The sequence below is a fragment of the Meleagris gallopavo genome, chromosome 1, assembly GCF_905368555.1.
Source record: "Meleagris gallopavo chromosome 1, MGAL_WU_HG_1.1, whole genome shotgun sequence".
NCBI lineage: Eukaryota > Metazoa > Chordata > Aves > Galliformes > Phasianidae > Meleagris > Meleagris gallopavo.
In genome coordinates, this window is record NC_139404.1 from 105,177,880 (window position 1) to 105,204,066 (window position 26,187).

The 26,187-nt window shown below is 35.2% G+C and overlaps 1 protein-coding gene across 1 annotated transcript in view; it reads right to left on the reverse strand.

Annotated features, from left to right (window-relative positions):
* HLCS (holocarboxylase synthetase) overlaps positions 1-26,187 on the reverse strand; it is a 116,118-nt gene that overhangs the window by 56,733 nt on the left and 33,198 nt on the right. Inside the window, exon 6 of the mRNA XM_003202932.5 lies at positions 22,264-22,535. Coding sequence (XP_003202980.2) covers positions 22,264-22,535 — 272 coding nt within the window. The remainder of the gene's footprint in view (positions 1-22,263; positions 22,536-26,187) is intronic.

Consider the following 26,187-nt stretch of genomic DNA (forward strand, 5'->3'; position numbering starts at 1 on the left):
CATTTTCCTTCCTCTCTTTCCTTTCTACCTACAGCACGCTGCCATAGTTCTATGAGGTGAAACTCAAGGCAAAGGAAAGGTTATAAATTGGGCAATTACAGAGAAATGATTGATTTTACTTTTAAACAACAATTATGAATCTTGTTCGGAAATTTTCATTTGTTGGGCCAAAGACAAATGAGTTTTGATTACAATGCATGCTTATGATATGCAAATTATTCTTAAGAACTGGATTCAGTAGCCTCTTTAAAGTGTCAGAACGAGAAGACAGATGTTCAGCATATCTGAAACATGCTCTTGATTGGAAGCACCCTTCATCAGTCTTTCTCAAACTGGAACAATCAAGTAGCAGTGTTTTCCAATGAACTATTGAAGACGTAATCCCCTGACCAGAAAAGGGTAAAACGCTTCTATTCTGGCTGCTAGCACTCCAAGTTCATTAATACTAACTTGCACAGGACTTTCCAAGGTTGGTTCTTTGAGAAGACATCCAGTTCAGTTGTTATAGTGAGTTACAGGTTTAACTAACCAAGCGATGTTGCACTAAAGTACATTCGTAATAGTTACACACTGGGTGAAAGGGCTCAAATGCAGTAGCAACCTGTAGCGAAAAGGCTTCCTGAACCTATTCAGTTAAATTCTTTAGAACCTTTTATCCATCTGGAATTTTTCCATGTAATACATAAGCCTTAAAGCATTTTTGAAAAAGAGGATGAAAAATGCTGTGATGCAGAGATCAGTACCTATTAAAATTAGTCTGAATTCTTACAATGAAGTTAATAAACTAATTCTTAAGTGCTGATCTAAAATTAATTATTTGGCAATATTTGAAAAAGAATAGGTGAATAAGTAATTTTAAAGGACAACTCTATTAATACATTTTTTAATTCACAGAAGGAAAATCGGATTTCAAAGCTCCTGAATTCTGTGGCTTGTACAAAATGTGAAGTAGTTTAAGTACTTTGAAGCACATTGTACAGCAAACCTAGCTTAGGAAATCAACACTAGTCAGCATGTTCTACTACCAGTAGCAACACACAGCTGAAACCATTAAAAATAAATTAATATAGATGAAAGTATAAAATTCGTAAAAGTTCTTTACATCTGCAACCTTGAAGCTGTGCTCATATAGATCTGAAAAAGTAATATGAGTCCTTGTCCAAACAACAGTTAAATCTGAAAGCAAACATCAGAGCTTTCAGAAAACATTCTCATCAATAAAGACTTGTCTTTACTCAGCTTGGCCCGATGCTGCCTACTTTAAAAACTTATCACCCTATCCATCTTCTCCATGCCTCACTAGAAAGGATATTTTCAATGTCTTATGAAATTTTTTCCAAGTCATTTTTCCTTCATCTAGCATTTATGAATCTAAATAGACTGTGGACTTCTTTATTTCTTGTAAAGGAAGTGGGTAGCTTAATTCTGTAGTGCTGAGGAGCCTGCTGATTATCACTGATAATTTCGAAATAAAAAAGAGCAGTTGGCATGTTCTTAAGCTTCCAGTCAAAATTAGCTACGTACAATGTTATTAACTGTATCTTTGAGATTGGGTAGGTAATAGAGTTAAAATTAGTCTTTGTTTTTAAAAATCCACAATCCCTCTGTGGCTATTCTAGAGACTATAGGTATATATAACTTAAAAAAAGGGGAAATTTTAGTGACACATTATCCCATCTACCATCTTCCCCTCAGAATTCTAACCACTTTTAAAATAGACTTGCATGGCAAGGGTGATTTGAGCAAACCAAGCTTCTTTTACTGCATTGATCAGGACAGTTTTCCTGCCTGAGGAAGAAAAGAGGGGGAAAGGTACAACATTTTGGAATAAAAAGAGAACCAAGTACATCTACATGTAAAGAATTAGAAAAGAAGAAAGGCTACAATTACCAGTTCCAGCAACTTTTTAAGAGTTTCCTATTTTAATATTAATCTAACCTCACCTTCTGCAAATTAAAATGGAATGCATCTAAATAGCAAAAAGCAGCACCAAAATAACAGATGATGAAAGGATTTGCTCCAGCTGAGAAAGACGTAAAAGATGAGGTTCTACAAATACCATTAAGTATTCACCAGCTCATTGCAAATTGCACTAAACACTTGGTAAAGAAACATTTGGCAGACGTCTGCAATATCTAAACCAAACATGTTCCTTACATTGAAGGATAACTTAACTACAGAAAGGGTTTGTTTTGGAACAATGTCTATAGTATAAAAATAATCTGTCCTTCTCTCCTGGCAAAGCTGGATTTACCAAAGAAGTAACAAGAGAAAGTCATGACTACTTAAGTGACAAATCCACGTTTCTGCCATTTAGATACTTAATATTGCTTCTGTATTATGATATTACATAAGGGTTTGGATAATAAAAAGAAACTGTTTTTTAAAATTTGCAATAGAACTTTAAAAACTGCTATATTTACATAATCTTGTCCTAACAAGTGTAGCATATACAAAACTGCAAATTCAAAACTGCTTTCTAAAGTTAAAATCTTCCATATTTTAGATTTTGCTATTCCTCTGTTAAATATCTCCTGCAGGCTTTAAACTACATTCCTAAGTGTGATTTACAAAGTTAAAACATAACCTAAACCAAGTGAAATCTTTGGAATTTTCTTCTCCCCTCAACCTCCAAGTAGAAAGAAGCTTCTGAAGAAGCATGCAGGTACGCCCACAAGTTATTAGAAATGCTAAAATGAATATTTAATGTTAAAATTAAAGTATGTTAGGTTCCATTTTTGGAAAACCAACCTTAAAGACAAGACAGAAAGGAAGGCATCTGTTTATAATTAGGCACAACTAATATTCTACCAGTATCATTGCTAGGCAGCATTTTTAGATTACTTTTCTGGCATACAAATTTCCTAGAACCAAGTCTGTAGATCTACACATTTAATGACTGACGTGGTCTGTACTTCATGTGCTTAGTAAGCTAAAAGGTGCAAGTCAGATTCATGTGGAATTTCCAAGCTAGCTTTCACTACATGAGCTCAAGTATCAGTAAAAAATGACAGGAGCAGCAAAGCACAACATTCGAGCTAACGCAGGTTTGGAATCCATGCTGACACAGGAACTACAGTGGTGCATGTGCTGGTTGGAAACTGATTAGAGAAGCCATACAATCTCAGAACCAAGAGGATCCAGAAAACTACAGGCCCGTCAGCCTACCTTTGGTGCCAGAGAAGGATATGGAACAGATCATCTTGAGGGAGATCACGTGGCAGGTACAGGACAACTGGGGAGCAGGCTCAGTAAGAATGAGTTCATGAAAGGCAAGTCCTGCTTGACCAATCTCATCTTCTTCTATGATCAAGTGACCCCCTCCTGGCTGTTGATGTAGCCTACCTAGACTCCAGCAAAGCCTTTGACACTGTCTCCTACAGTACTCTCCTGAGGAAGTTCAGGAGCAGTTCATGGCTTGGACAGGTACACTCTCTGATGCATAAACAACTGGCTGGATGGCCAGGTCCAGACAGTGGTGGTGAACAGAGTTAAATCCAGCTGATGACCAGTCACGAGTGGCATTCTCCAGGGGTCAGTATTGGGGGACCTGTATAATATCTTTATTGATGATCTGGACAAGGAGAATGAGTGCATCCTCAGTAAGTTTACAAATGACACCAAGTTGGTAAGAAGTGTTTTTCTGCCTTGGGTAGGAAGGCCCTATGGAGGGATCTGGGCTAGCTGGATTGACAGGCTGAGGCCAGTGGGATGAAGTTCAACAAGACTAAATGCCTAGGTCTTGCACTCCTGCCATAAAAATCACAGTCAGAGTGGCTGGAAGACTGTGTTGAGGAAATGGATCTTGGGGTGATGGTCAATGCTTGGCTGAAGATGAGCCAGCAGTGTGCCTGGGTAGCTTAGAAGACCAAAGGCATCCTAACTTGTACTTGTAATAGTGTATCCAGTAGAACAAGGGAGATGATTGTCCCCCTATACTCAGCTCTGGTAGGCTGTATCTTGAGCACTGTGTTCAGTTTTGGGCCCTTCACTACAAGAAAGATATTGAGGCCTTGGAGCATGTCCAGAACAGGGCAACAAAGCTAGTCAGGGGTCTGGAGCACAAGTCTAATGGAGAGCAGACGAGGGAACTGGGATTGTTTAGTCTTCCCTGAGCCTCTTCTTCTCCTGACCTTATTGTTCTCTACAACTATCTGAAAAAAGGTTGTGGTGATGTGGGGATTGGCCTTATCTCCCATTTAACTAACAATAAGATTAGAGGGAACAGCCTCAAGTTGTACCAGGGGAGGTTCAGGTTGGAAAGAGAGGTGAGGCAGTGGAGCAGGCTGGCCATGTAGGTGGTTGTGTCACCACTATTCCCGGAGATGTCCAAGAAATGGTTAGATGTGGTACTAAGGGATATGGTTTAGTGGGGAAATACTGGTGGTAGGTGGACGGTTGGACTAGAGGACCTCGGAAGTCTTTTCCAACCCTGGTGATTCTATGATTCAGATCAAGACTGATTTCACTGGTCTACAGTAGTAATAATTATCTTTCGCCAAATAAAGCACTCCATGTCAGTATTTTGACTAGGGAAGTTTGCAAGCATCTCTTTCTACACACTCTTCTCTTAATGTTAAACACTTGTTTGACATCTCCAGTTCTTTCTGTCCCACATTGTTCTCTAATATCAGCAGGGTGCCATTTGTATCAGGGCATATCTAACACAGATTAAATCAAGAGATTTCAAACAGTGCTATTCCATGAATGAGTAAGACAGATATGCTCTGTTTCACACTTCTGGAATAAAGTAACTGGATTGTAAAATTGCTGTTACTGTCACCTATGCAGATACCAATTTTCAGACAGCCTTTTGATACATTTAACAAAAATGCTAATAATTGTATTAAGATGAGAAGTTTATATCATTTTAAAATAGCATATCTCTAATCCCAGTGAAAGAAATTATCTTGATGGCTCCACTCCCCTGACAGTAGAAAGCAGCAGCTTCTTGAATAGAACTTCACAACTATGATTTAGACAATCCTTTGCACCAACTGACAGTCATGAGAGATGTCAATTAAAAGCACAGTTTGAACAGTTATATATATTTGTGACTGCTAGTGAAAAGAGAAAAATAATCAGGTTTCCCTCCTCCACACAGCCCCTCATCTTCATATCTGCTGTACAGCACTTAGTACTTCACATTTATCCCTACTAGATGCCTTCTCTTTTTTAGTCAGTTTCCAGAGCAAACTCATCTAAACAGGATTACTAAGCTCAGATGAAAATCTTAGACTCTTCTGACACTGACTAAAATTGAGCAAGTGAAAATGTCTGCAGGTTAGTAGTTGGTCTCCCGGCCAGAAATACAGACACTTCCAAAACTTGGCTTTCATGAAAATTTCTAACTGTTTACATCAGTCTGAATCAGGACTGCAACTTGCTTTTCATCACGCCCACCTACAATCTCAACTCAGACAAATTTCTCAAATTAGATCTTCTTGTACGTACCTGCACCAATAACAATTCCACGTACACAACCACAAAGAAGGCATGCTATTTGTATCTAACAAAAGAAAATTCCTTTCAATTAGCTGCATTTTTCCAGAGAACTATACAGGGTGTTTCTCTGGTAATCTGCAATTTTTTACTGGGCAGTACTTCAAAATGGTTGTCCTCATCTGTGTCGCTCACTCCTGGAAAGGACACAGTGCTCTTATCACAGTAAAAGAGCAGCAACTATCACAAATTGACCTTTAAATTACCTATCAGGAGTAACAGTGCACAAAAAGGAAATACTGCATCCCTAGCAAAACAAACCAATGAACCACCCACATGAACCACCACTTATCCTGTGCAGTGCAAATGAAATAGTGGTATACAGTCATCCAGTCACCTAACCACAGTAAGGAAATATTGTTTCCTCAGAGGAATTCTTTCTCAAGGTCTCTGTTTAAGCACTTCATACTTCCATAATTCTGTCATAAGTACTTGGCAGAAGCTGCAATACAAACATAACGAATGGCAACCCTTACCAGATTACAAACTATAGTCTCCAAAACTTGGGCCTCTAGAGACATGTATTTTGTACAGCAGTTTCATATGTGTAGAGATGTATCCAAGTGGAGCTGGAAGCTACAGCTGCCAGAAGCACAGTAGTTGCTCAACTATATTCCTAGTTCTGGCATTGCTGCTATTTGAGGAGGATATTGTGATATGATGTGACAAGGTATAAAAATTTTGGGCGGTATTTCACAACATTCAGAGAGTTTACTGGAAGATCTGTCACCCTTTCCTTTGATAGTATTTCAAGGTGTTGTCTTGTCAAACATCATAAACAAGGGATTTGTGTGATAATTTCTAGCCAGAAGTTTAGAGCTGATGAAACTGAGCTTATGTTCAAAAAGATGCTTGGAACAACCAAAAGCATATATAGGATACGTGGAGAAAGCTTCATTTATTCTTCCCAAAACCATGCAGAAGGACCACTAAAAGAGTTTCAGAAGTGGCATTTTTTCTGCCACACTGTTATAGAATTAAATTAGAAAAGAAAACCCACTTAATTCAGTAGAGAGTGGGTCAAAGGCTGCAATCTTATTCCCAGCTGAGCTTCCACGGATTTCCTCTTGGTTAATTGTCCAATTTCTATTGGGCACAATACAAACATTCCTATAAACAAATATCAAAAAGTTTGTGCTATGAGAAACAAATATCCAAAGATCGAGAGCACAACTTTCTTTGTGTAGTAACCTAAAAGAAACTAATCAGAAGTCTTCCATGTTATGAATCTAAAATCATGTGCTTTACACCCTCCCTGTGTAACAGCTCTAGAAATTATGTATCATATACCATGTTTTATTCCGAAAAATTCAGCATAAACCATTTCTTACCATACTCTGCAGCATTCTTCTCCTTTAAACATTAACATAAATGTCTGGTTTCCAGACAGCCAGCAACTTTTACTTCAGACATTTCTTTTAAGGTGTGTAACATAACCACACAAAAGCCATTTAGAAAGATGCTTGCTGATCACTATGTTCATGGAAGAAGGTGCATCTTTGGCTTTCTACTTTTGCACCTCTGTTGCATTATACTATCCAAGAAACTGCATTTTCCACAAGCATTTATACTCCTCCTTATTTTGTAATTTTTATTCAACTCCTTCAATACACACAGAACTGGAAATTTCCCATAAAGAGGACAATTGAACTGGTGTCACTTAAAACCTGATGAACAAATTTTATTTTAGTAATTTTTTGAGATAATTTTAAAAAAGAAACCTACAAGTCAAATCCTCCTAAACACTGAAATAATGTTATTTTAGTAAATCTCTACCAATAAAATGAGAAAGAGCTCCCTCAAAATTTTCCCAATTTCAGTCTGTCAGAAACCTGTAAAGAAAAAATGCATGAAATTACAACTGAAGTTAGAAGGATGATGAACAAATTACACTTACTTTTCTCAAAAGTTATAACCCAGGTTTATTGGAATGCTCTCATTTGTCCCTGAAAACACACAGCACAATATTCACATATTAAAAACATCAGGGAAGATCTTTGAGAATTATTATTGATAGTACCCAGAACAGGACTAAGCTTGCTCAAATTCTAAGCATAAAGAAATCAGAGTACAATTTTGTTTATCAACTTATTCATATAAATGTATGAAAAGAATGCCTTAAAGTATCATGAGGCCATTTCAAAAGATTAAATTTTGTCATATAAAAGACTAGGACAAAAAAACTTGCTTCCTTTCATAAGCCATCCCATGCTTATGTTATTAAAGCTTGCAAATACATTTTGCATACTCAAGTGTACTTAAGTACATTCTAAACAAAAAATCCAAATATCTTCTATCAGATGTATACACAAAATAAATAATTATAGTTAGAGACTAGCACTTTTTATCCTGAAAGCAAAATTCTGAAGTACATGAAGGAGAAAAAAAAATTTATTCAAGAAAACCCATGTTGGATTGTCAAATTCCCACATTAAGGAAGGTCAAATTATACTTCCAGTTGCAGTCCATAGTCTCAATTTGTGTAACTAGAGCCTACTGATAATAATTGTAGATTTCCAGAAAAAAAAAAAAAAACAACGAAGCTGGAAAATGGCCTAGATACAAACAGTAACTTTAGGCCCCACTAATGCATCAAGTTCTCCTTTGTAACTATCCATAAAGCCACACACAGCCTCAGCAAGAAGTGATTTGACACACAAGTAAAAACATATGCAAGTCAGTCTTGAAGCAGCAGACAAAATATAGCAAAGAAAATATTATACCAAGTACTTTATGGCTGGGAGTATTTCACTCCTTAGTTTAGGAGTTAGTTTCCATGCAGAACTTAAATTTGTGGAAACTGTTGTAGCATCATAAAAACAAGGCTTTAAACGATGATAGGCAACTAGATGAGTTAATTAAAAAAATAAAAATAATTTCATAGGAAAAAAAAAAAGGGAAAATGCAAAATCAACTTGCAAAACCAACTAGGATCAATCATAGCCACCAAAAATAAAGAAGTTGGTCTCCAAGAACGGCAGGCTAAAGGCCTCTACTGGTGGAAAATCAGGCTACTTATGCAATTTATTTATACAACCTACTTGAAGTTGACAGTTCCTTGGACTCCTGAATGATCAAAAGAACCAAGGATTTGGACATAGTGAAGAGCAAAACAAAATATAAACATATTATCGTTTCTGGCAGGCAATAACAAATTTTTTACCTGAATGAGATGAACAAGCAGAATAGAATTTCTTTCCCCACTCAAACCTATGAACTACAGTCTAGCAGAAAAGAAAGCAGTACAGAGAGGAGGAGAAATTGAAGAAGGGAAACGGTTTAGTCAGTATGTTTTGACAAAAGACCAAAACTGTTATATATCCAAGATTACGGACTGGCTGAATCTGAAGGAGAAAAAATTGGCAGTAGAAGCAAGTAAGGTATGCTAAGAATTTCTTGTGTTCTGCTTGAAACAGAAGACCTTAATATGAGCATCTGCCATACAGCTGGTGGTTTAAAACTTACATAGGTAAAATCAGAGCAGAGCATAGGACATAGAACTAGCTCACATTTTTTGAAACCAAATCCAGCTCAGATTACTGGCAAATAATGCAGACACCACACATATCTCTAGTAACACGAATATCAGTGTTTCAAAACCACCCTCCAGAATTCATTCACACATTAAAAAAACTGTATGTACATGTAAGTAATGCTAGGAAGACCTAATACAGTATGTAATATGGTACAGTGCGGAAATCTATGCACAAATGGCATACACACAAATAATCACCTACTTAGGCAAAACCACATCTAGGGATCATATTCCTACCCTTCTTGTAACGAGGTGGGTAAGAGCCACTGCATAACATGGTTAATGTATTTCAAAACCTAAAAACCAGAACGAAGGACCTCAGATTTACTAGAACACATAAAACTGAAAACACACTAAGCAAATATTTTTGCCTCACAGTTCACTCCCTTGATGACATTAATATCACCAAATAAAAAAAGATCTTTAGTAATACTGAAGTACATAATAGATTGAAAGTAAAACAATGAAAGTTTGTGATTTTTTTAAAATTAACAGCCTTCTTAATACACAACCTTCCCCGTTTAGTTTTATTAATTAGTTATGTGGTTGAAGCTTATAAACACATTCACAAAAAGATTTTTGTAAATCGGTGTTTAATGATTCCACTAAATACAGAAAAAAAACCCCACTGTGGTTTACTGAAGACTAGTTCATTCATATCACCTAGTGCTGCATTATCTTACTGCCTTACTTGCTGATCTTACTGCCTGCTGACTATACACCCAGCTAAAATGAGACAACATGCTTAACAGGCTAGCCTGCAAGAGAGCTGGCACCTCTTCTGTGAAGTCCAGAGCAGGGTGCCTGGAACACAGCCTGCCAAAATCCAACCGTCTCTTCCATCAAAATAACACGCTGTGAAGTCTCCTATGTCAGCAGCCATTAGACATAGAGTGAGAGATAAACATATTCTGCATTAAATGTTTACTTGAACTGTCTCATAGTACAAGGAAAAGCAAAAAAGAAATTATAGATAGTTTGACTTCTAGTTTCTTTATATTTTATACATCTCTGACCTAGGATCTAGTAATGTGAATCTAGCTTATTGCTTCTTTGTGTAATTACTATCACTGTAAAGAAACTTCTCTATTTCCAACAAGGACATGATAGATAGTGAATGCAGCTGCATATCAAGCCAAGTGATTGTGACAAGTGGTTCTGGGCCCAGTAATCACTACCTTTGTTTCTAAATTTCTTGTTGTAACACCTTCTAAATGTGTATATACACATATAAAATACATTTAAGTGAGGAACAGAATAAGGTGTATGTTTCAAGTATGGGAAGAAATCCACTAAGGATATTAATTAAAGTTATAGAACCTTGCATTGGTAGAAAGCCTCCTTGACATGAGCTAGAGAACAGTTAAATAAAGGGAAAATTTACATTCAAAATCTCGAAAAATCTAGGGTTACCACACTTTATGAGCCATGTCTAATTTGTATGTGGCACATCTGGCATAATAGATATGATATACAAGCAGGCAAATATTTGAAGTAACAAGTGTTTCTCAGTGCTAAAATAAACACCTCAGCACTTCAATTTTTTGCTCAGCAATTTCTCCTCAGTGGGAGAGGAAGCAGGGCAGGAAGGGCACTTATCTACTGTTACACTTTACCACTTATGAATTATCACTCATTCACTGAGATTTCTAGTTTGAAACCCAAAGAAAAACCTCAGCCAATAGAAAGCATTCCATTTCACTTGGTTCATGCTCACAGTATTTCTCTGCTTAACTTGGCAAAACATCAAAATAGAACATTTTCACCCTTCTTAACCTCTACTGTTGGCACACCAGTTTATTAAGCTAATGCATCAGCGCAAATTACTGTTTTCTACCCCCAAACCAATTTAATCCTATTGTTATGAATATCTTCAATTACAGCTTCTGCTGACTGTAGGATATTTATCTCCTTCACATGTGAAGGGCTATAGTTACTAGCTAGAGTTTTTGGGCTACAGTTTTATTCAGTCACTGTTAAAAAATAACTTGCAAATGACTATATATTATCTGTTCTGATCACTGCTGAATGTTGAAAATTCTAATGGATACATTAGATTAATAACAATTTATCAGGTAGAATCCTAATGTTCCAGTTTTCTGTACTCTCAGAAACTGCCTAGCATAATTTCTGCACTCATGCCATACTGAAAACAAAAACAAACAAACAAAACCCAAAACAAAACAAAACAACAACAACAAAACCAGAACAATCTGGAGCATAAACCTTCCTTGAAGAGCTAATGATGGAGCAGCAGACTTTCCCCCAGACTGAATAATATTACAGCCAACATTTATCAGAACCCACTTACTGACTGATCTGGACTTCATAAAATGAAGTCTTCAATTTTACTCCATGTTTACTTGTTCTTCTCCTTTTCTTCCATCCACACCCAAAAACTCTGACTGTATTGCACCTAAAATCTTCATAGTGAACTGTTGTTCTGTGCTGTTTATTAGATAGTATCTATAGAAATACTTGGTAGAATTTTCTGGTGAGTCCTGAAGAATAAAAGCAATTACCATTAAATAAGACAACAACCTATATCTATGCCTGCAGACCTCCCCAAAAGACATTTACGTCCATCTCTTCTCACCTATTCCCATATCTGCATAAAACTGTAGGAAAGATGCTTCTGTAACCAGCAGCTGAAAATAGTTTAATTTTATGAGTTAATTCTTTCCTTTTGGCTTTCACTTTCTTGAACTATTGTTCTACTATTGTTAACTACCATTGTTATTTAAAAAAAAGAAAAGTAATGAAATTATGCTGAATTTCAAACTTGACACAACTATTTATTCACACTATGAAAACAGAAGTTTGAAGCCATTCTCTAGCCTTAGAAATTATTCATTGGTTTTAGGGATAATAAGTTGGCAGAAATAACAGAAAATATAGAGAAAGCATGAAAACTCTTAATGACATACATCAGATATATATGTCATTTACACATTTCAAGTCAGCTGATCTGACACAGACAAAAGGAAGTGAGATTTAAGCTCTTTCTTTCTCTAGTATTTAACCATTACAACTTACTAATTTCAAACTGCTCAGAAATGCAAGATTAAAAACAGATTAATGATGAGTTCTAAGAGTACACAAAAGGCTACATTTAATGAAGTTTACCAAGACAAGTGTTTGGGTTTTCTTTGTGTTTTTTTTTTTTTTTTTCTATCATATACCAGGTCAAGATCTGCATACAGAAATGAAATACTATTGACTTCTCCTAATCCAATTTTCTCCCGAATGTGGCCAGCATTATCTTACCTATCGGCCAGCAACTACCAGATTTGTTTCAACATTAAATTACTTAAAAAAAAAAAAAAAAAAAAAAAAAAAAAAAAAAGTTATTAACTAATGACAAAGGCACTCATCAATTAGTGGCAAAAGTAAATTGCATTTTATCTCAAACATATACCAAATTGAACAAAAACTAGAAAATAAACAAAAATTACTGACAAAGCAAAATGCTGGAAGTTGGTGTGAAAACTACTGGAAACTGCAGTGCTAGCACAAGTGCCCAGAGAAGCTGTGGTGCCCCATCCCTGGAGGCGCTCAAGGCCAGGTTGGATGGGGCCCTGAGCAGCCTGAGCTGGTGGGGAACAGCCCTGCTCATGGCAAGGGTTGGGGTGGGTGGGCTTTGAGCTCCCTTCCAATTCAAGACATTCTGTGATTCCACAAACACAGATTAGAAAGTAGAATCAGTTTACCTGTACGGTCTTCATGTCTTTTGTGCACCCAAAAGACATTAACTGCTTAGATTAACAACAGTTCAGATTAAAGCAATTTTATAATATCATTGTTGGTTCTACGAAGTCTATGTTTGGCTGCTAAATAGAATAGTTCCTCGTCTTCTTTCATCAGAAATTATTAAAAACAAACAAACAAACAAAAAAACAACCCACACCAAACGCTCAAGAGCATTGCATGCCAGGAAATAGCTATGATCGCATATTCTGTAATCAATTTTCATCTGTGTGGCTAGAGCATACTGCTCTGTGGAAATCTAAGTGAATTGAACTTCAGTTCCTAGATACAAAAATCAACATTAAAAGGGAACTGGTTCTGTAGCAGCTTGTTTGTATGACAAAATGGTTTTGATATATGAGAAAATCAGGTCTTAGGTTTAAGCCATTGATTACATGGATGAAATATTATAGCTGAAAGATAAATACAACAATATATAAAATAACACTGTTTGTTTGTTTGTTTGTTTTAAATGAAGCCACAGGCCATCTGAGTTTACCAATCAGTTTTAGGGCCTGCCTAGTCCAGTATTTGAATAAAGATAGTAAAGGATGGAAAAATTATAGTTGGGTAGAATAAATTTTGAAGCTTTCCTACTGTCATGAAGCACATAATTTAATGAATTACATGAGATCCAAAATATACAACACAATATGTTGAATGCCACATTTTTAAAACTGTGAAATATAAGCAATTTTGAGGATTCTGATTAAGTATTCAAAAATGTTTCTGATGATTATATTTTAAAGAGTATATGATTAAAAGTGCAGCTAAAAACAAACAAGAAAATCAGACCATCATCATTTGAAGATTCATTAAAAACGGTATAGAAAATTATTTTTCACCTGAAAGAAATGAAGTCCTCTCCTCATACTTCACAATTCCCAAACAAACAAAAAAAATTAGAAATGTAATCACCACATGCTTAAGTAGAGTTAAAACCTGCCTCTTGGACTTCAGAACAACAACAACAACAAAACTAAACTAAAGCACTAAAAAAATATATCTTTCAGAACATAAGGTGCCAGAAAAATGGAATATTATACTTCTCATAAATAATTGGTTTGCTAAGCACTCTTCAAAATGTGTAGATTTCTTTCCCAATTATATTGCAACCTTTTTATATATTACTTATTTTACCTTAAGGTTTCTTAGGGATATATTATTAATATTAATGTTATTATTAATATAATATTAATATTCAGTAAAGACACATTTGTTTCCCTTGAATATCATACATTTATTTTGTCTTTCCTATATCTCAGCCTCCATCTCCCTACTTTTTTTCCTTTCTCTTCTTGATTTCTTTTCACTACCCTCAATTTAATTCCTCTATGAATATATATATCAATGATCCTCTCAGGCATGAACTAGAAAGGTCTATACACAGCCTACAGTTGTATTCCACAGCTGTTTAATGTAAGATGCAATAAAAGTGTTGTGTTTGCTAAGAAACTTTCAAAATACTTGTTTTCGTTCTTTTTTTGTTGTCGTATGTTTTTTTTAACATTTTTGTTTGTTTGCTTGTTTAATGTCAGATAGTATCATCATCATCAGTAAAAAAAACAGGGTTGGTTCAAGTTTACAAAAAAACATTTGGAAGTTCATCCACATTTAATTGTTAAGCAACAAGAACAATGCCAGTAAATTCTTTTGAAAGCAACACGAGGTACTGTATTTTATAGCAATCCTGGGGATTACAAAACTGCAGTGGGGGAACCTCCGTTTTTACACGCCATTCTACAGGCCATGACATTTTAGGCTCAATGATATGAGGTGTGATAAATGCAAGGGTTCGTTTGAATACAAACAGATTCTTAAAATATTTTAACTAGGAGTATAAGTGAAAATAAATTAGGCCGGTGGGATTTAAGAAAAGAATTCAGATTCTGTGGAATTTTCTTATTTTACTGCTTCAGGTAGAAATTATGCAAGCTTTGAAAGGTTTAGGCACTGGAAACAATCAGGGAATTATTTTGAAACCAAATCACTATCTTCTGACTGGCAGCATAAGAATAATAATAATAAAAAAATCAGTATGTTTATTTTTAACAGCACTGGAACAGGTGCTGTTTAAAATTCCTCAAAACAGTCATGCTTAAGTCTATCAGATCTTACCTTAGCTCCTACAGTATTATGATTCCAAACCTTCTGTCCTTTTGATTTTTTGGCAAGGGCAAAGAGACGGAGACGTACTAAATGGAAACTGAAAGCCATGACCTAATTTCAAGCTTCAAAGAAATTTGATTATATTCTTCTCCATGTAGAGTCAGAATGAGAAACTGGCTTCTCTGCAGAGTAACTCACATTTTGTGTGGTTGTATCTAATTTTAGTTTAGAGTTCAGATCTTCATTGTAGTTTCAATTAAAACAGATAAAGTCAAAACTTACTTTATCAAAACAGAACACATTTCTGTCTCAGGCTGATAAGAGGGATTCTTCCCATCAGCTTCCTACAATTAGACAAATGTAATTCTACTTCCAAGACTGAAATAGGCCCTATGCAATCCTTAAAACAACTATAGTGGCCAGAGGAGTTGCCAAAGCAAAGTATGCAAGGTTCAACTTTTCCAACCAGTTCCAAGTTCCCATTTTCTGAATAAAACCGGGAGTCTGTTCGGAACTTGCATGTGCAATATCTTCATATCTTCAGCACATCACTTTAGAAGATCTACAGCGTATGAAACATGCAGTGTCTTGACAAACTGAATCCTTATTGGCTCCTAAACTGAGGTGTCCTCACCTGCATCTGTGAGTAACAGCACACATTATCGCATCACTTCCATATCCTCCTCCCAGTGCTTCTAAATACCTAACAGCTGATATGTTTTTCTGCATCATCTTTTATTTACTACTAGTCTAATGATTATAGTAAAGAGACATGGAGATAAATGTAGCGCCATTGGTTACCAAAGCTCTGAGCTCCTCAGGAAGGTAAACTATGGAGGCAGGTAGCAAGGTATTTAGTCTTCTTGCCTTATCTCGCCTTTTTAAGTCATCAGGTCATATCACACTGATTTATGTCCATCTTACTTATTACCATAAACACAAAACTTCCTCAGTGATGATATTCCTTTTTGAATTTGGACACATGGCAATAAGGTGGCAGGTTTCCAAGTATACAGAAAGCATGTGAAGAATGACAGCCTTATCTGTTACATGTCCACACTGATACTGCAGAATTGACTGTTTTGATTAACAATATGATACAAAATGATTGAAAAAGCACAAAAATCTCTTTACTTTCTCCTCTCTCAAAGGAGTCATTACCCATAACCCACACATTTCAAGCCTTCCCATCAAAACTCAATTTTCTAACCTAATACTCCTTCTCAATGAGGTGCAAGCAGTAATGCACAAGTGCTTCTAGACAGTTTCATCTTAAGCAACAGTTTTCCTACTAAATAAAATTTAAAATTAAAAGGTTGAATTGGCAGTCGCAAAGTTAGCAAATTAATAAAAATAATTTAAGAATATATCACATATTGTATTCTGTTATATTACATATATTGTACTGTAAAATACAACACTTTCTCAAGGCAATCCTGTTTTTCAAAGAAGTGTGATTTTTAATTTCAGCATTCAAGTTTTTTCATCTTAATTTGAAAAGTTTGTTTTAAAATGTGTGCACAAAGACAGCACCATGTAAAACAAAACAGGAAGATATTCTTCAAATCCTTTCTTTTCCATTCTCTAGCTATCACTTTAACTGAGCAGTTTTGTAAGGTTACCTCTCATATTTAACAAATGATGGGCATCCCAAGGATAAGTAAGTATTCATATCACAATACAAATTGTTTAGGAACTTCCAGCAGTGGGATAATGCAATATACTGTAAGAGTTCCATGTGGGTTAATTGCTCTGCAAAACGGGTATTCTTTTTTATAATTCAATCCCCTTTAGGAATGTCAAACCTCCCCCTACACTGACAGAAACCATGCAAGAAGGGGGCCCACTTCATTAACAGGAAGAAAATCTACTAATTTTACATAATAAAAAAAATTAAAAGGAACATATTTTGTCTTCAATTCCATGGAAAATCAGATACACAAGGTGCGTGACAAGAAAATAGGGACCTAATTGTTCAGTGCCCTTACGAATCATTCACAACAGGTGGAAAGAAAGGCAAGGAAAATTGACTCAAAGGAGCTGACAAATCCTAATACAGAAGTCTTTCAGCAAGCATGTAATGAAAAATGGTATCTCAAGGAAGAGTCTGGGAATGGCACAGAACCAAATCAGCGCCAAAAACTTCCGAATTCCTCACAGGCAAGGAAGGGAACAGACTCTTGGCTGCCTTACAAAAATTCCTGTATGATCTTTTGTTATCAGGGCGAAGGACAGCTTTCTCTAACATAGGATGACGCAAAACAGTACCAATAAGTGAACAGAAGAATATGGAAGGAAATAATATACGTTTTAAACCTGAATTAGTAAAAGTTACTGTTGAAATTAATTTGGTTCAAGGGAAGTAAACATTCTGCTACTTGAGCTATCCTCTAGCACCAAAGAGAGGCACAAAATGGCGACAACAGAAAAAAATATATATATCCTCAAGGAAAACAAGCATGGAAGCAGCTATTCCAGTACACCAACATTTTTTCTTTTGAGAATAAAAATCCTGTTGCAAATTCAGTCCTAAAAAGAAAGTAAACAAATTTAAAAATTAGTAACCACACTGATAAAAGAACATGGTACTGGATCAAGGCTAATTTGAATGGGAGAGATGTAGATAAAAAAAGAGTGAAATTCATTAAAGAGCAGATCTCCAGTCACTAGTATCTAACTTCAGTTTTCAGGTTAGGTATTTATCAAGCATTCCTCTCCCCCAGTACAGCTCAAGAAACAAACAAACAAAAAAACAACAAAGAATCTTAGGTTTTAAAAGTGACATATGCTATTTTGAGATCTCTCTACATAAGGAAGAACTGGTTATCCAAAATGATAAAATATTTATTTTATCTATCTGTATTAATGATTACGTAGAAAATACATTTAAGAACAATTGACCAATTTATCAGCATAAATTTTCAAAATATCCAACAGCAATGCCTATTTCCTCAGACAAAGGAATCCCTCCTTGCCACCATTGCATTTTCTACTCTTAACATGCACTTTTCAGGGGGAAAGATGTAGAACATAGGGTGGTAATTTTTACAAAGTGTTAATATTGGTGATAAGATATGTATCTACAGAAGACTATTGATGTACTAGAATCACACTAAAAAAGATTACTCTTTGAAGACTTTGTAATCCAACTACCCATGCATCTTCATGTGAGCAAAAGCAAAATTTCTATTTGCAAATATTGTGAAAACCAGCCTTCTTGCAACTGGTTTTGACCATACAGCACAACTGCTTCCTCCACTCAGCTGAGCCTACGTTATGAGACATGGCTTGCTAAGGTATCACTAGAAGCAGTAAACAATTTCCAGAGATTTAAAGAAAATGGCCAATCAAGTTGAGTCAATAGCTGCAAGAGCAACAGTTTGTGCTTGTCATCCAGTCATCATGGAATTCTGATGCAAATACCTGAGAGGTTTTAGACAGACATGTCTGATGATGAATACACACACTGTGACTATATGGCATATTTTGTGTGTGCTGTGTTAATTCCAAGTTTCTGTCTTCAAACCACTTTTCAAACCAACCCCAACCCCTCATCTGATTTTAATTTTTTAATTTATTTCATATAAAATATGGTTTAAACAGAGAATTTAAGAGATCATGGAGGTGCATTAAATGACTAAACAGGTGTCTGCTTTGTTTACATAGAGTAAAATATTACAAGGATGTGGGGAAAAAAAAAAACAAAAACCCACTAGGTACAAAATACAGTTTGTCAATCTCAACTCATCTGTACCTCTGAACTGGCATTCCAATTTCATTCAGATATAATCAGTTTTTACTTTTCACTAATCTGCTTGAGCAGCACATGAGTGAGTTTTAACATAAATTTTGAGTCCTAATGCATGCTTTCTGAAATTAGAGCTGTAGTACAATGAATCTTGAAAACTATAAAGAAAAACTAAACAGCCACTAAAAACACAAAGGACTTTCTTTGGCAAAGATTTTAACTGTTTGGAAATTGTTTATTTTAAACTGACATTTTATTTAAATATCCTATTCAGCATTTATGAGAGTAATTTTCTCCCACATTTCATTTTAATTGAAACACACCATTGTTGTATCAAACTTTTCCTAACAATGGCGCAATGAAAGCTGCCTTCACTCTTAAATACTGGGGAAAGATTCCACAATGTAATTTTATGTACAGTATATCATATGCTCACTTGGTAATGTTTGAATCACAACTTCTGCCAAATAAAGTACTGAAACAAGATAATAGGTGCCAGTAAAGAATAAAACTGAATATCTAATTTATTTATTTTTAATGAAACAGTCAAGAAACCATTCCAGTCAATTTAAGTGTAGTAGAAATAAACACTCATTTATCAACCTCAGGTCTTGCAAGCCTATTAAGTGCATCTCCACAATCCAGTACTTGTACCACTACAGCAGATGTATCTTTAAAAATAATGTTTCACTGTAAATCATACAATTTCATCCATTCTCTGAAAAGACACCGAATGTGGAACTACTTCTGGAAAGGTTAAATTGGTCAGGTGGCACTGGGATAAATATATTTGAATAAATACACAAGGCTTCTGAAATAAATTCCTCTCTGACTTGCAGAAAGAATAACCCTTTAAAGAAAAAAAAAAAAAGACAGGAGATCCTACCTTTGGTAAGGATTTTAAATTCCAGTTTAGGAAACAGAAGTTGAAATGCTTTTAGAAATAGACTCATACAATTCACTTTAGCTTTTAACTTGAAAACATTGAGACAATTTTCATTATTTAAAACTATATGATATTTAAGCAAATCTTTGTTTTGCAATTAGACTAATTCACTTAATTTTAGATACTTACAGGTGAATTCACACTTTGCTTGTTACCTTAGGACATATAAACATATGCCAATGACAATAAAGAATGTATGTTAATATGCAAAATGTTAAGACATGCCATCTGGAGAGCTAATGAACAATCAAGGGATTCCAGATTAAACTACAGAATTTTCCCTTAGAATCTTTAGGACAACACTGTCAAGTTCAATCTATTCACTTAGACTCCAGAATCAATTTTTCAAACTTTATGACAGGTCTAATAGCTTCCACCTGTTCCTCTTGCTTGACTTTTGACTGGCACGTTACCAGCCAGGGTGGAAATGTAGACAAAGACCCCTATTAGGCTCCGGCTGTTTCTCTACTGTGAGGTCACTCAGCCATTAAATTAGTTCCAGCCCACTTTCTCTCTCGATGTCTTAATTTTTTGGGGGTATGAAGGTTTGGGGAAATGAAAAGGAAGGTAGGCAAAACTTTGCAATTCAGTTTGTGGGAGGGATATAAGAAAATCTAAAGCCACAGAAGCTAAATGCTACATTCATTTATAATTTACTAAATAATTTACTAAATAAATTTGCTGCTAATCCAATGGAATAAGTTACTGAGGTATCTGAGTCATATTTTCAGTCATCGCAAACTTTGGCTATTTTGCTTATTGCAATATTTGGTTACATATATGTACATATACATACAACGTATACTTACAAATGACAAACAGGTAATTTTTTGTGTGTGTATAAGCAAAGCAACTCTTTCTCCCAGTACATATTTTCCTTTCACTTAGAACTGGCAAGCAGAAAAAAGTGGCATACTATATATCCTAATGCATCCATATTGGTTCTTATGGAAGCACAGTATAAACTGACATACTTTTCATCTGTGAAAAAGATCTAATAGATAATTGCATCAATTTCTAGCAGTTTATGCATTGATACTCTTTATGAAGTCTCAAGATATTTTGCTGAACTACGAATGACATCACATTATTATTCTTTCATCCATTGGCAACAGTGTATTTACAATAACATCAACCACAATACTTAAGACAAACATTTTGAATTAAAAGGCTTACTATAAGAAATTTTATTTCCCAAACTATAAGCCAAGTAGGACCATCTTCTCACCTGAGAGACAGATCTGGTTTACATCTGGTTTACAGACTGAAAACCAGCTACTTGAGTTGCATCACAAGGGGGAAAATCTTGAAGAGTCACTTCATTACTTTTGCACTACTTAGTAAGAAAAAAATCTGAGAATTGAATACCCTGCTGTGACATCACTTTAGAGATAAAAGGTTCCAGGTTCACTAAAAAACCAAGACCACTTCACTCAGCTCCCTTGACTACTGGATGTAATAATTAAAATAACCAGGCGTAATTATATTTAGTTTGTGATATCTAAATAAACTCACAAATTCCTAATAGTACGCTTCATCTTACTGAGACGTGTAGATACTGATACTGAGAACCACCAAAAACAACTGTCAATGACTAAAGGTGCTGACATATTAAGTTATCACTCCTACTGTTTCTTCCCAATAAGTCTTCTTTCAATCCAATGGGCTTGAATGAAAAGAAATGAATACTACAAATGTTTCAATTAAAAAGCCCTTTTTCCGTTTCGGGCACTACTGAAAAAGAAAGCCTGCCTATGCCCAAAAGCTCTCATAAAATCAGCTGCAGGACCAAGATGTACATCTGGGAAAAGGGTTGTGGCAAAATTGGACAGCAACATTCTTTAACTTATGAACATGTGTACATACGCACATACACAAAATAGTTTGGTTTTGAAGTTTATGTTTGATTCCAAGTAAAGCTATTATTACTAGTTAATTAACCAGATACAATAATATTCAAGGTCGTTTATCTGATTATGTTCATAGAAAAATCCAGATCAAAATTACTGAAATTATTTTCAACAGTAAAATTCACCTGCAATTTCTGTAAGTGAATGAATATTGATACTCAAAAGTGGCTATCAAGAAGAGTTATAGGTACAGCTAGAAACATACAGAAAAATCTGTTCTGAAGAGCAACGACTTCTCAAAGGTTTAAAACAAGTGAACAAACAAACCACCAAGTACCAAAGAACATTTTAGTGGAATATTGAGCAAAACGATATTAAACAGAATGAAGAATCAGCAATGTTAAAACTAATGCCCCAATCTATTTGGTATTACTTTTGTTAAATAACTAGCTTAGAAAATAACTTGCACTGGAAAATGTATGTAATGTCCTAGATGTGGATACTTACTACCTTAAACATTACTATGATAGTTTTAATGATTTTCAAGAGGAGTAACAATTAAGGTGACCAATAAGTAAAAAGCTGTCACGCTAAGCCTTCCCAACCTTTATAGCTTAGCTTTTTATACACTATCAGTTAATATTCTGTGAACACAAAATTCTCTTTTACATCCTATCTGAAATACAATCAGCTGCTTTGACTTTGGGTATCTTGTAGGTGACCAATTAAAAAAAGAGAAAAATGCTTCTTTCTGAAAACTGTATAACTATAATTGCACACTCCAGATCAGAAAGCTTACTCAAGATGGTCTGGATCACTGTCTTACCCGTCCAGAAGATTCATTGTTGTGGTGGTAACTTCAGTAAATAAAACAATCTTTCCAAGTTTCTTTGTTCGTAGATTCTGCTGATATGTCTCCAGGCTGAAATGTTCTGATGAGAAGTTTCCCATCTTGGTGACGACTGACATAAGAGATGGAGTTATTTCCATTTTCGATTCACAAGATGAAACAAATTTAAGAGACACTTTGCTGGATTCTATTAATCCTTCAGCATTTACATTCTCCTCAAGCCATTTCAAAAATGTAAGATGGATTTCCTGTGGGCAAGGGAAATAAAATAAGACCAAGAAATACAGACCAGAATATAGGAAGATATATAAACATTCTTCTGAGAACATTCACATAATCACCTCCTATTCCAAAATAGGACTCTATTTCCTCTTTGAAGATCAGCTTCCATCACTCGTCCTACTCTGGCCTCTCCTGACTAGTTGGTACAGTCTTCCTAAACTTGAGGCCTTGCTCAATTGCAGGTTAAGGCTTAATTTTTCTGTGTAAGAGAGGCTGTGACCATCAGCTTAACAGAAACTTCACAACTATTACCTTACACCAGTGTGGCTGTTAAGTAGCCAGCTAAAGCAGAAGTGTGTAACACAAAGAAGCACACAACTAAGAAATGTTTATACCAGTGTACAAAACATATGTATGTTTGCTTGCTCCCTTGTCTTCTAGCTATGTCATTGGCTGTGACATTTCTTTGCAAGGTATTTTAAATAGGAAGTATAAATTTGCTGTATATTCATATAATTTTATATATATACATACCAAAACATTTATTTCACCTTTATTTTAGGTTATTTAGAAATACATTTTACTGAATGAGAAATGAAGAAATGAATAAGTGCAATCATTATCTGTCTGGCGATGCCCTCTTTCTGGAGATATCTAATATGAGTTTAGGACATTTGGCATGAAAAGTTTACCTTTCCCATAGAAGCTGTTAAGAGTTAACAGTCCACAAAAACGCATGCTGCGACTTCTTTTTGCAAAGTATATAGTTTACATTTTTAAGAGCTCTGCTTCCCCTAGAGACAGTGTCGTCTCTTTCTCACATGTACATTTTCACAAATAAAAATTTAAACTGAATTAGATGGAAGCTAATTAAATAAATAAATAAATAAATAAATAAATAAAATTGAGCTAATAGTACTAATAGTAAAAAAAATAATAAGCTAATACATAATCTATTGAATGCAAACCAGTAAAAGCTATTTATTCACTGATTAAGGTGATGTATATTTTATGTGTGTAGACACACACACACACACATATATATATATACATACACACACATATATATACATTTATTTATATTTATATATAGCATAGTGAGGCAGAAATATAGGAAACATAACAAGATACTGAAATGTATGGACAAATGATTACTCAGAATACTAAAACATGAGCACAACCATCAAAATTGGACCTGGGAGCAAAATTTAAAATGTGGCCCTCGTAACTGTATTCTCACTTTCAGAAGATGATAAATGAAAACCACAAAAAAATGTGTATTCTATTCTACCCAAAGTAACATTTCAGTAATTCTTACTTTCAAATTTTCTAAGACATTCGACTTTTAATTCAAAATCTTCTCTTAGATGCATAGTTTCTATGTGCCTCTACTTCTCACTATGGTAGTATCTGGGAACCGCAGTGCTGTGGGTTTTCTAAGCTAGTTCTGAAGTCTAGCTCTATTGCTTTTGAAAAAGATGCCCCTGAGCTCCAGTCCCACTCTTTAAAACCTACAAACTGCAATTAAAAGCAAGCTTCCTATAAATAGTTATCTATCCAAGGAATTACCCCAATTTTCCAAATCCCACTGTTGTATCTTAAAAAGGAATGAGAAAAGTGGTTCTGTTTCTAACACCTTTCTATGGATTTTCCATCCTCGACACTACACTTTCTCAAGTTTCACATGGACACTGCTTCTGGTGTGGCATTTTTGGAAGGAGAACGTCAGCCGACTTACTGTTTTGCAATCCTATAGTAAGGATAACTAAGCATAACATGAAGAAATGAAAAGAAATGAACATTCCTTTTCTAAATGCAATCAAGAGCTAGCTAATAAGGTAAGACTAAGAGTAGCTCTAGCTACGTTTTAGTTACAGATAAACTATCTCTCATTTCTCCATTTTCTAAAGTTCATTTAACTTGGATAAAATAAGTTTTAGATATTTTCTTCACTTTTTACATCATACACGATGTAGCATAAATGCTTTAATGAACACTTCTTTGATTTGATCTGCATGAACGACTTGTATCTTCACTCACTAATACCATAGGCTGGGCAAACTGCCGCTAAACTCTTTTCAAACTGTTCTTCTCGTTTTACACACACAGTAACTTACTAGCTGCAGCTGATATTTAGAAAATAATACAGCTGTAATTTTTGTGAGGGAGCGTAAGGAAACTGTGCTTCATCTGGCAGTGCATTTTCCTGTTGCTTTCTGAACACAGAATTTCATTTAGCATGATTGCCTGGATGCAATTCCTAGGCACAAAATCATCATTTTAACGCACATAAAGATGGATTTACAGACTCACAGAAACAGACATTAAGTTATGAAGTAAGGGTGCTTAAAGTGTTGTTACATTCCAAGCAAACAATAAAAGTGTTTGAAACTACGCATCAATAAGACCCGTGTACTTTTGCCTCAACATAGTCTCAGAAAAACCTGAAATAGCATATATTCATGTGTGAGGTTACATTATTACATATAAGCCACACAGTTCCTAACATTTATCCTCTTGAGCATATTCTTTCAAGTGATCTTTCCTCCCACACTTCTTGATTTCATCTCCTTGCTTCTTATGCATATTGAGACATGTAAGATTTGTTACATTCGTGTAATTGTGAAGAAAATGTTTCCCACAATGTATACATGCTTACTGAATTGATGAAAAATATAAACACAAATACTATGTAATCAAAACCAGCATTTTTAGAATTTTCTAAAGCTAACAAATAAAACCAACAGACATTTTTACATTTTTAGCAAGCAAACTTTCAAGCCCTACCCCAAATCCACAGTAGAAAAATTAATTTTCATCCTAAGAAATTTCTTCATATAGTCAGCTATAGAAACACAGATGCTGAACCAATGTTTTTGGTCCCCACTATTAAACTGGCACACAGAGAAATAAATTTTTATGTAATGACATAAACATATACAAGGAGTCAGGGCTAACCTTTGCTTCAACTCCATTGGAAAAAAACAATCACGTCAGAACCAGAACTGTGCAATTTGTTGCTAAGGTCAGGATTCAGCTTTGAATTCAAAACGAGGAACCTAACACCATTTACGGGATGTAGGCAGAAAGCAAACCTATTCCCAGCTGTGTACATCGTTCTGCAGCAACCTCTGGTGGCCACTTAAAAGTAAGTGTTGGTTCCAAACACTGCCTGGCCCTATGTACCCCTGGGACCACATCAGGTGTGTCAAGCAAGGCACTCAACAGAGACACAAGGTAAGGGAATACCAGAGATCCTGGCCACTGCTTACTCTGACCTACAGCTCATTATCAAGATCCTGAAGCACACAGATACAAACCTTATATGAGTATGCATGCAAAAAAAGCTGTAGCTGTCACGTATCCAGGCACTCACAGCATCTGCAGCTACATACAAATACAATCATGCTAAAATCACTACTATGCAAATTATTAGCAATGTACTTAATAAATAGAGAAACTACATCTTTTAGGATGACATAAATACATTTAAAATTGTTATCCATCATTATTGCATCATTTTTGGCAGGAGAATAAAAGTCAAGGCAAGTTTAATTCCCTGTGTCTGAAACTGTTCTATTTTCAAATCAATTTGCTATGTACATTCTTTAAACAAATGATACTGCCATTTTCTTTCTTAAACGAAGAATGAAATTTGACATCTCAGCGGAATGACCA